Below are 11,808 nucleotides of genomic sequence, written 5' to 3' on the forward strand. Positions count from 1 at the left end.
AGTTCAGGATCTTTTCCTGCGTAATAAACTCAAGAAAGAGACAACTAAGTGCTCCTGCTCAAAGTTCCCTGAACGGTAATTCTATACTATCAAAGTTGTACAAGACAGAACAAAGTAAACCAATTTCTCTTTCAGACTGACTGAGAGAAAGAAACATAAAAAAGAAAGTAATAAGACGGCAAAAGCAAAGACATTTCCCCTAGGCAATATTATTGAGCATGTTGACCAACATTCTCAGTTTCTTTCGAGACAACGACAAACTTCTGCTTCATTCTCTTCTATACACGACAACTATCACTCTCAGTGCCCTCGTCATCTCTCGGTATTTCAAATCCCGTTCCTGGTCCAAGCTCAAAGCGAGTCCATTCTATAAACCTATGGAAGGCAAAGTTTGCATCATAACCGGAGCCAACTCGGGCATCGGGTATGAGACAGCCAAAGAATTGGCCAAGCTGAAAGCTACGGTTGTGTTAGGCTGCAGAAGTATGATTCGGGGACAGGAAGCATTGGAGAAGTTGAAGAAGGAAGTTCAAGATGGACAAATTGTAAGTGTTTCTTGAATTTTGTTCATTAAAAGGTTGAATTAGAGGCAAAACAAGAGTCAAGTGGAAATCCAGTTCGTAAAAAATCTCCATATTACTTAGCTCTATATTACAGTCAGCCTCAAACAGGCAAAAAATTATCATGAAGGCAACTTAGAGAGTAAAGACAGATTCCATATCTAGGCAGAAGTAGAATAGAATAGAATATACCTTGTTTATGCTACCAGCATAGGACTGAAAAGTCCCTTTACTCTTGCAGTCTAAACAAGGTCTTATATATTTGATTGGTAATAACATTACATTTTATGGAACAATAATTAAGACCTGTTAAAAAAAAAAGACAAGTTAAGTACCTACCTACAACAAAAGTGGCTAAAAACAGACTCTGAGCAAGTTCTCATAAACAAAAAAAAAAAAAAGACTTTAACCCTTAATAGGGCAGAGCATATAGGAGGTGAAATTTATAGGGAGGAGACCGTTTTAGGGGTAAACACCCCCCAAAGAATCCACTAGGCGCACGGTGGCGCACGGCAGTGCGCCAGGCCAAGTTACTTTCTCATTACAACCGTGATTACAATGGTTACTACCTCAATGACCCTTGCTCTCAGGTGGAGGATGTCTTTTTCCCCCCTATTAGGCGCTTTTGGATGTCTTCGAACAGTCTTTTTCCGACAGTTTTTTTCCCCCTCATTCGTCTCATTACTTTTCACATGTCCTTATAACTACACAATGAAAATAATAATAAATTTAGGGTTAGATTTTTGGAAAGTTAAAGTTACCTATACAGCCGGCAGAAATGTCTTCAGGATCATAAGTCCATCCTTCTTCACACATACAGAATGCTTCCAGTCCATTATCCCCCCTACTAGGCGCTTTTGGATGTCTTCGAACAGTCTTTTTCCGACAGTTTTTTTCCCCTCACTAGTCTCATTACTTTTCACATGTAGATTCCTTATCCTTATAACTACACAATGAAAATAATAATAAATTTAGGGTTAGATTTTTGGAAGGTTAAAGTTACCTATACAGCCGGCAGAAATGTCTTCAGGATCATAAGTCCATCCTTCTTCACACATACAGAATGCTTCCAGTCCATTAGCCTTACAGTAAGCATGCGCAGCGCATTTCACATCTTCACATGGTGCTGAAATTATAAAACAGAGGGGAAAAAGGGATTAACTCATTTGAATCCGGTACTTGTCTAGATGGCACGACTGTGGAAAATTGTAGACATCTCTCTATAAGGAGGAAGATACTTGCTTTAGGAGTGTTCCTTATGAAGTTTTAATAATCGCGAAGTCAAAAACACTCTCTGAGTTGTTGCTCCCTATTATTCTAAGTTTATAAAATATTTTTTATTCCTCTTTTACAGGTCCTCATGGAGCTAAACCTAGCATCATTTGATTCAATTAAGAATTTTGCCAAGAACGTCATGAAACAATACCCGAAGATTCACGTCCTCATTAACAATGCTGGAGTGTCTGTGCCAATCAAAGAGAAACTAACAACCAAGGAAGGCTACGAGGTTCACTTTGGGATAAATCATGTCGGACATTTCCTGCTGACAAACTTGCTGATCGAGAGAATACAGAAGTCCAGCACAGACATGGAACAGACAAAGTTAGTTTATGGATTTCTTTTTTTTCTTTTTCTACTGACATTATGAAATCCGGTGCTTGTCTAGATGGCACGACTGTGGAAAATTGTACACATCTCTCTATAAGGAGGAAGATACTTGCTTTAGGAGTGTTCCTTATGAAGTTTTAATAATCGCGAAGTCAAAAACACTCTCTGAGTTTTTCTACTGACATTAATGAAACATGTGTTATTTTGAGCCATAAATGCTATTGTTGATCTAATTTGATTCTGTCTTCATTTGACAGTCTTCTACTTCTTCTCCCCAGCCTTTTCCTACTTAAATAGGGTTGGCATTTATTGTCAGTCTCTTCCAGGCAGCCCTATTGTGTACCACATGTCCTTTTCTCACCTAAGTATTGATTCACACAATCATTCCACCTTTTCCTCAACCTCCCTTGCCTTTATTTGGCAGTGTAACTCTAAATAAAATGTTCACAGTAACCATAAACTACCATAATTTTCATTTTAATTTATTAGGGGTTTAAAACTACCATGAATAAAGATGACATAGCAAATAAATTCATTCTGATTTTGTCCTCAACAGGGTCGTAATAGTTGGATCTTCACTCATGGATAGAGGCACTATTGATTTTGACAATCTAAATGGCGAGAAAGGATTTGTACAGAAAGGACATTCTAATCCTGCATATTGTAACTCCAAACTGATGAACTATTATTTTGGGGCTGAACTGTACTTGAAATATGCTGACAAAGGTAAGGTACAAAGATATTCTAAGCAAGTAAATCAGCTTTAGCTATGGAAGAGCTTATTTAGATGAAAATAAAATAAATAATAGAACCTAGAGTTTACAGAACAGTCAAATAGGTGTTAGAAATTAGGAAGAGGAGAAGAAGAATGAAAAGACAAAGGAGGAGAAGGAAACAGGGAGAAAGAATAAGAAGGAGAAAAATAATAGCAACTTGGAGAACTTTCAACTTCCTTGCTCTACTGAATTACTGACAATTTTGTGGCTTCACATAACTTAGATGACAACAAAACCTTTACTGCCAAATAACAAATAGGTACTCAAACCTAACCTTTTTTTCTGGTGAGCAGGTACTCTTTCAGGTACCTTTCCCTTCCCTTCAGGTACCCTAAAGGAAGAGAAGAAGGTACCTTTCCCTTCCCTTCAGGTACCCTAAAGGAAGAGAAGAAGGTACCTTTCAAAACAGATTCTCTAAAAGTCTAAAACCTTGTCTGTATTTCACAGGAGTAGATGTAAGTGTGGTGTGTCCAGGGTGGTGTTATACCAATCTATTCCGACACGCAGACATCAAATTCTACCAGAAGGTTATGATATTTCCCATTGCTATGATGTACATGAGATCTGCTAACCAGGTAAGCTATACTACAACAGTGGTGGGGGGTGTAGAGAGAAGAAACTTGGCACCCAAATAGAAGCTAGAAGGCTTCCCTCAACACAGTCGAAGAGAACACACACAGGTCCCACGAAAATTCCCGAAGAAGGGAAAGAGTTTCTCAAAGCCACCAGAGATTCAAGTACTGACATTAATGAAACATGTGTTATTTTGAGCCATAAATGCTATTGTTGATCTAATTTGATTCTGTCTTCATTTGACAGTCTTCTACTTCTTCTCCCCAGCCTTTTCCTACTTAAATAGGGTTGGCATTTATTGTCAGTCTCTTCCAGGCAGCCCTATTGTGTACCACATGTCCTTTTCTCACCTAAGTATTGATTCACACAATCATTCCACCTTTTCCTCAACCTCCCTTGCCTTTATTTGGCAGTGTAACTCTAAATAAAATGATCACAGTAACCATAAACTACCATAATTTTTTTAATTTTAATTTTAATTTATTAGGGGTTTAAAACTACCATGAATAAAGATGACATAGCAAATAAATTCATTCTGATTTTGTCCTCAACAGGGTCGTCATTTTAATTTATTAGGGGTTTAAAACTACCATGAATAAAGATGACATAGCAAATAAATTCATTCTGATTTTGTCCTCAACAGGGTCGTAATAGTTGGATCTTCACTCATGGATAGAGGCACTATTGATTTTGACAATTTAAATGGCGAGAAAGGATTTGTACAGAAAGGACATTCTATATTTTAATTTATTAGGGTTTTAAAACTACCATGAATAAAGATGACATAGCAAATAAATTCATTCTGATTTTTTCCTCAACAGGGTCGTTATAGTTGGATCTTCACTCATGGATAGAGGCACTATTGATTTTGACAATTTAAATGGCGAGAAAGGATTTGTACAGAAAGGACATTCTAATCCTGCATATTGTAACTCCAAACTGATGAACTATTATTTTGGGGCTGAACTGTACTTGAAATATGCTGACAAAGGTAAGGTACAAAGATATTTTAATAAAGTAAATTAGCTTTAGCTATGGAAGAGCTTATTTAGATGAAAATAAAATAAATAATAGAACCTAGAGTTTACAGAACAGTCAAATAGGTGTTAGAAATTAGGAAGAGGAGAAGAGGATGAAAAGACAATGGAGAAGAAGAAAACAGGGAGAAAGAATAAGACGGAGAAAAATAATAGCAACTTGGAGAACTTTCAATTTCCTTGCTCTACTGAATTACTGACAATTTTGTGGCTTCACACAACTTAGAAGACAACAAAACCTTTACTGCCAAATAACAAATAGGTACTCAAACCTAACCTTTTTTTTCTGGTGAGCAGGTACTCTTTCAGGTACCTTTCCCTTCCCTTCAGGTACCCTAAAGGAAGAGAAGAAGGTACCTTTCAAAACAGATTCTCTAAAAGTCTAAAACCTTGTCTGTATTTCACAGGAGTAGATGTATGTGTGGTGTGTCCAGGGTGGTGTTATACCAATCTATTCCGACATGCAGACATCAAATTCTACCAGAAGGTTATGATATTTCCCATTGCTATGATGTACATGAGATCTGCTAACCAGGTAAGCTATACTACAAACCTAAGAATGTGGGGACAAGCTGTAAAAGATTGTTTTGTACTTTTTGTTATTCCAGCTGGAAGTCCTATTCAAGAAGGATGATGAATAACTGCCAGCCTAGTTAGCTTGGATGGTAGAACACCTACCTCGCAAGCAAACCTTGTCTGTATTTCACAGGAGTAGATGTAAGTGTAGTCTGTCCGGGCTGGTGTTATACCAATCTATTCCGGCATGCAAACATCAAATTCTACCAGAAAGTCATGATATTCCCCATTGCTATGATGTATATGAGATCTGCTAACCAGGTAAGCTATACTACAAACCTAATTGAATGTGGGGACAAGCTGTAAAAGATTGTTTTGTACTTTGTCTTATTCCAGCTGGAAGTCCTATTCAAGAAGGATGATGAATAACTGCCAGCCTAGTTAGCTTGGATGGTAGAACACCTACCTCGCAAGCACTAGGTTGCGGGTTCGATTGCCGCCTAGGGCGGATCCTACACAGATATCCTGCGTTCCTTCTCTCTTCGTTTTCGGGACGAAAAGACCTTAGCAGTTACAGTTCCCTCTATCAAACCTCTTGAAAAAAAAAACTTATTTTGCTTCCCCATCTTGATTTCCTCCAGGGAGCTCAATCCGTCGTGCACTGTGCAATCTCACCCAATCAAACCAAACACTTCCCGCCCATATTCCGGGACTTTGCCCCGTACATCCCCAAACACGAGTACAACGATGAGGTGTCCAAAAAGTTGTGGGACGTCACGGCCAAGTTAACTTCAATCCAATAGACCAGCCTAGTTAGCTTAGTTGGTAGTGCATCTGCCTTGTAAGCGCTAGGCCGCGGGTTCGATTCCCGCCCGGGGCGGATTTTATCCTAGAAATCCGGTGCTTGTCTAGATGGCACGACTGTGGAAAATTGTAGACATCTCTCTATAAGAGGGAAGATACTTGCTTTAGGAGTGTTCCTTATGAAGTTTTAATAATCGCGAAGTCAAAAACACTCTCTGAGTAAGTATTTTTTCTTATATAGAAAATTTCAGTAAATTTGCCAATGTCGTGTCTTCTAGATAGTTACCTGAAATCCTAATCATATTCACAATTGGACAGCATGAAGCAGAAAAGAACCATCCATAAGGCATTTCCCGTTTTTGTGGATATTTATCACAGAATTGCTAAAAGCCCAATTACCTGAAATCCTAATCATATTTACAATTGGACAGCATGAAGCAGAAAAGAACCATCCATAAGGCATTTCCCGTTTTTGTGGATATTTATCACAGAATTGCTAAATGCCCATGTGAAGGTGTATAATTCAGAAATATTGACGCTAGATTGGCACATAAAAAAGTAGGTAGCGTAAATATAGTGCACTTTAGAAACAAGTTGACATGATACTATTTTTATATCACCCGTAGAAAAAGTAAAAAGTAGCCCATGTGAAGGTGTATAATTCAGAAATATTGGCGCTAGATTGGCACATAAAAAAAGTAGGTAGCGTAAATATAGTGCACGTTAGAAACAAGTTGACATGATACTATTTTTATATCACCCGTAGAAAAAGTAAAAAGTTTAATAAAGTAAATTAGCTTTAGCTATGGAAGAGCTTATTTAGATGAAAATAAAATAAATAATAGAACCTAGAGTTTGCAGAACAGTCAAATAGGTGTTAGAAATTAGGAAGAGGAGAAGAAGAATCAAAAGACAACGGAGGAGAAGGAAACAGGGAGAAAGAATAAGACGGAGAAAAATAATATCAACTTGGAGAACTTTCAACTTCCTTGCTCTACTGAATTACTGACAATTTTGTGGCTTCACATAACTTAGATGACAACAAAACCTTTAGACACTTCAGCAACCTTGACTGACTCCCAAGCGCTGCTAAGTAAGGTAGGATATACTCGTAAGTACTCCCAAGTAGGATACAAGATATACTAAGTTGTACTTCTCAGTAAGGTAGGGTAGGTTGGCTTATTAATGGAAAACATAATACATATTCAATCAGACCATTCTGTTGAATGAGGAAAACAGTACCGAACCCCCTTGCCTTTATGTTTGGAGGGCTAAACCTACGCTACGTACCACACACGGTAAAGTTTTGTAAGTCGAGATACAGGGTGATCACAGAAATTGAAGAAAAAAAACCGATTGACTCTTTAGACTTTAGAGCATTTTATGCTAGCAAATCTGGCCCTGGAATCTTTCCTAACTTTGCATAGTTATATAAAGTCCAAATATGAGGACGCGTGTCAACACAAATCAGAGAGCGCCAATGCTGCTAGCACCAGCACAGAGGTCAAGGTAAAGTTACCCGCGTTAGAGTTGCCCTCATTCAACGGGGCAAATCAAACAAACCGTTCGAGAATTATTATTCGGAAACAAGCAGCCACAGACAAGTAAACGGATTTATAAAGAGAAAAGCTAAATGCAAAATTAGTCGAGTTCCACCTTTGTTTGTCCTTTCGTTTGTTCAACAAAGGAAAGCGAAAGTGGAACTTTTCCAACCCAAAAACACCAAACTAGGAACTGCAAATCCAACTCACCTGTTCACATGCTACTTTGGCGTCCGGCTTACCACTGTATCCCTTAGGACACAGACAATTGAATCCTGGGACAGTGTTCTCACAGATGGCTCTCAATCCACACGGCTTGTCTAGGGCTTTGCATTCATCAATATCTGAGAAAAATTAAGAAAAAAATATAAAGTAAACTATAAATTACATACGAGTACTAAGTAAAGATTTCAACCGTGAGGACAATTAGGTAAATGATTACTTTCAAATCGATACGGCCGGAAGGACCATTAAATTATACGGCAGAAGAAATTGAGAAAAAAGTATAAAGTGAACTATAAATTACATACGAGTACTTAGTAAAGATTTCAACCGTGAGGACAATTAGGTAAATGATTACTTTCAAATCGATACGGCCGGAAGGACCATTAAATTATACGGCAGAAAATGCCAAGGTGTGAAAAATAAAGATTTTCGGTTTACCAAATGCATTCTAAATTACTTTTGACAGACAGCGACAATAGTACGTTAAATCATAAATCCTTTAGTTCAAGTACATATACATAGGTCGGTTTACCAAATTCTAAATTACTTCTTCGATATCACGTTAAATTCTTTAGTTCCCGATACACATAGACAACTGAAGTTAAGAACGTTGCGCGAAGTTGATAATATTGGTATCCGAATAGATGAACCATTTAAGAAATCAGCAGAAAAAACTTACCCGAGCAAGCCTGGTATGGATCACCGGTATAATGTTCCTTACAAACACAGGAATAACTACCCTGAGTATCTATACAGGTGGCGTTGACACCACATGGGTTCGACTGGCACTCGTTGATATCTGAGGAGATAAGGCAAACATGGATTAAGCAAATCGGGAATCAGAAGAAGGGTTTAGTAGTTGGTTTAAAAGAAAAACCTAAAGCCTGATTCACACTATAGTGCCAGTCAAGGTCCAGTCACGGTCCGGTAACGGTCCGATCAAAAGATTGAGTATTCACACTATCGTTCAAGCAACGTTCATGCTTCGGTCATTTTTCTTTCATTTCTAGTTGGTCTGAACGAAGGAATGTTGATCGTTGCTTGATCGCTGCCTATTCACACTATAGTGCCAGTCTCGCTCCGGTCACGGTCCAGTTTCGGTCCGATCAAAAAGATTCGTCGCGAGAATGTTCCAAATTTTGACTGTGAGCTGACCGTTACCGTACCTTGACTAGAACGTCTAGTGTGTACACTCGCATTTACTTGCCTTCAACAATCATTTGATCGGACCGTTACTGGACCGTGACTGGACCTTGACTGGCACTATAGTGTGAATCAAGCTTTACAGTCAAAAGGAGCTACGATAAGACCTGTACTAGAAGGGAAAATAAAAGTACAAAGATACCTCTGTACCAAAATGAGATAAACCCTTAATTAGGTTTGTAGATGATTTTCTAATACTTATTGAATAAATAAAGCTCACAAATTAAATCTATCTACTAGAAAAATAATTAAATGTACTTGATTTAGGTATTCTTGAATTAAATAGAAAATGTTTAAATCACCTCAGAAGAGAAAGGACAGAAAGTAGCCCCATCAAGAGACAACAGGACAGAAGTCACAAAATGTGGTAAAGTTAAAAGTAGAATGTACTTGATTTAGGTATTCTTGAATTAAATAGAAAATGTTTAAATCACCTCAGAAGAGAAAGCACAGAAAGTAGCCCCATCAAGAGACAACAGGACAGAAGTCACAAAATGTGGTAAAGTTAAAAGTAAGAGTATATCACACAAAAGGTGTCTAAAAAGAATGTGAAAAAGATTCATAAAGATACTGTCCCACTTATTGAATTGCAAAGGTCCTGATCTAAAACCAAAAAGTAAGGACCCAGCCAGGTATAGGCATAGGAACCAACCTATTTCTAACATATTGCTTGTTGCTGACAGTATCTCAATGAAGTACAAAGTAAAGATTTAATCAAGAGAAATAATGAAAAAATAGAAATTAGAAACACGTTCAACTTACCCAAGAGTAGAAACAGAAGACAGGGGAAGATAAAAAAAAAGTCGCAGAAACTCTCAAGGGAGAAAAGGTTCCAAAGAATCCACGTGCCAGAGAATTCGGTTCACCAAATGCATTCCAAGAGTGGTGTGGCGTAGAGCCGTAGAGGACATTGGAAAATTGCCACGCATATGTAAATTCAATTAATAAATTGGAAAGAACCGCGGATAATCGAATCGATTGAAGTGGTGATCGGTTTTATAGGTATAGGTAATTAGTTAATTTATGCATGGCTTTGAAGAGTTTGAACGTACTGGTAAATACAATGGACTCCCTCAAGGATGTGTTAGTAAAGAAAACGCCCCAAAAGAGATGAGAAATTTCTGTACAAAAGACACGAACGAAAAGATAAGACCTGTACTAGAAGGGAAAATAAAAGTACCCTTAATTAGGTTTGTAGATGATTTTCTAATACTTATTGAATAAATAAAGCTCACAAATTAAATCTATCTACTAGAAAAATAATTAAAAGAGTTTTCTGAACGCTCTAAATGGAGATAATAAAATGTCTAAAAAAAAAATCTGGTCGCTCTGACCTGAGATAAAAAATGCCCAATAAAAAATATAAATAAATAACAATCAGAATAAAATATAATGGAAATCAAACCACCCTTAACCTAAATTCCTGGGTCAAACTTGGACTTTCACAAGGCATTTTATACAGCTTTATAAATAACCAATGGAAACTACAGAAGTTAATTGTAGCTTACAAAGTTATGGAATATGGAAGCAAAGAACTTGGAAATTCAATTCGAACAACATGCCAATGGCAAATTTGGCTATGACACCATTTTTGTGGGCGATGATAAATGGACCTGACGAAAACTTAACTGACGGGCGAAAAGCCAAGGACTTTTCCCCAGAAAATCATTTTATCATTCAATGAATTTCCCTCAAGTGAAACGATAATTACTAGTTTTGTAATTTTTAAGAGCAACTATCAAATTCAACAATACTACCTACGCGGTTTAAATTGCGCTGTTTATGTTAATAATTAAAATTAGAGCTAATAAATATGAAAAAATAGAGCTTGCAAATAGATAGGCTAATAATTATAAGGGACAATCGATCCACACCAATATTTTGATCGCAGTCCTCAAGCTATTTGCTGATGGTATCTGAGCCACTCACGAGGCAGACGCACTACCAACTAAGCTAACTAGGCTGGCCAGAACCACTTTGTGACTCGAGAGAGTACGAGATATTCCTACCCATTTCCGATTTGGAAAATTTGGACCGTGTACAATACTTTCTCATTACAACCGTGATTACAATGGTTACTACCTCAATGAACCTTGCTCTCAGGTGGAGGATAATAGTGCTTAGTGCTTATTTATACTGCTAATTTTATGCTTCGTCAAGTTTCGTAATTTAAATTTGTGTCTTCGTCAACGTTCGTAATTTAAATTTGTGCCTTCGTCAAAGTTCGTAATGTAATTTTATGCTTCGTCAAATCTCGTACTTTACCTTCGCGTCTTCGATGACGAACAGTTTCAAGTGTTTCGAGAAGATGCGGGAGAACTCGTGAATGATCGTGAGAATGTCGGAAATATCCGACGCGACGCTGTGCAGATAGTCTGTCTCGTAGAACAGAAGAGTCACGTTGAACTCCCAGCGAACATCTGTAGAATAGAATAGAACAGAATAGAATAGAACAGGCAGGACAAATCTGCAAAATTTGAGCGACCTGTGACTAAAGGTAAAGTCGTGAGAAGCGCTAGTTCCTTTTGAGCTTTTTCCCTGTATAGCCCTAAATAGCGGGACTTTGGTCCGGAATGACGGCCAAACGGTACCTTCTGGAAACAGGGCCCAAGGATGCTTTTGATCTACATAATTAAAATTGGGATGCAAATTCTAAAAAGAGGTATAGGTAGTCTCCTAAAAAAAAAAAAGTGTTCCACCGTTTTTATTTCGAAGCAATCATACAACTGCTACATTAAACGCATGAGTAAAAAGTGAGTAAAAATGAGATAATGAGCTTTAGCTCATAAAACAAAACATGTAAATCGTATGAAGAACAAGAAATTCAGCAGGTAACACTTCAGCAACCTTGACTGACTCCCAAGCACTGCTAAGTAAGGTAGGATATACTCGTAAGTACTGCCAAGTAGGATACAAGATATACTAAGTTGTACTGCTAAGTAAGGTAGGGTAGGTTGGCTTATTA

At 37.6% G+C, this 11,808-nt stretch overlaps 2 protein-coding genes across 7 annotated transcripts in view; one reads left to right on the forward strand and one right to left on the reverse strand.

Moving 5' to 3' along the window:
- The window catches only part of LOC103515112 (retinol dehydrogenase 12-like), an 11,267-nt gene extending 5,318 nt beyond the window's left edge, over positions 1-5,949 (forward strand). Inside the window, exons 1-6 of one of the 6 annotated variants that reach the window (XM_017446514.2) lie at positions 7-545; positions 1,915-2,162; positions 4,161-4,249; positions 4,428-4,508; positions 5,264-5,391; positions 5,712-5,949. In XM_017446514.2, coding sequence (XP_017302003.1) covers positions 219-545; positions 1,915-2,162; positions 4,161-4,249; positions 4,428-4,508; positions 5,264-5,391; positions 5,712-5,873 — 1,035 coding nt within the window. In that variant the 5' untranslated portion in view covers positions 7-218 and the 3' untranslated portion in view covers positions 5,874-5,949. Of the gene's footprint in view, positions 1-6; positions 546-1,914; positions 2,163-2,724; positions 2,895-3,391; positions 3,520-4,160; positions 4,250-4,338; positions 4,509-4,961; positions 5,090-5,263; positions 5,392-5,711 lie in introns of those variants that run through there. The other 5 variants (XM_026827908.1, XM_017446515.2, XM_026827907.1 and 2 more) reach the window with 5 other exon arrangements.
- Positions 5,950-7,452: 1,503 nt separating this feature from the next.
- Positions 7,453-11,587, reverse strand: LOC113469899 (complement component C1q receptor-like). Its single transcript, XM_026827910.1, has 5 exons — positions 11,584-11,587; positions 11,109-11,263; positions 9,606-9,657; positions 8,320-8,439; positions 7,453-7,759 (listed from the first exon to the last, which is right to left on the reverse strand). Exons 1-5 carry the CDS (start codon positions 11,585-11,587, stop codon positions 7,602-7,604), a joined length of 489 nt encoding a protein of 162 aa, XP_026683711.1. The 3' UTR covers positions 7,453-7,601.
- Between the last annotated feature and the right edge of the window lie 221 nt (positions 11,588-11,808).

This window comes from Diaphorina citri, unplaced genomic scaffold, assembly GCF_000475195.1.
Source record: "Diaphorina citri unplaced genomic scaffold, Diaci psyllid genome assembly version 1.1 scaffold1280, whole genome shotgun sequence".
Lineage (NCBI taxonomy): Eukaryota > Metazoa > Arthropoda > Insecta > Hemiptera > Psyllidae > Diaphorina > Diaphorina citri.

Coding starts and splice junctions, on each gene's coding strand:
- LOC113469899 (XM_026827910.1), bottom strand. Junction 9,658..11,108: donor TCGTCATCGAAGACGCGAAG/GTAAAGTACGAG, acceptor TTCTCCCTTGAG/AGTTTCTGCGACTTTTTTTT. Junction 7,760..8,319: donor TCCATACCAGGCTTGCTCGG/GTAAGTTTTTTC, acceptor AATTTTTCTCAG/ATATTGATGAATGCAAAGCC.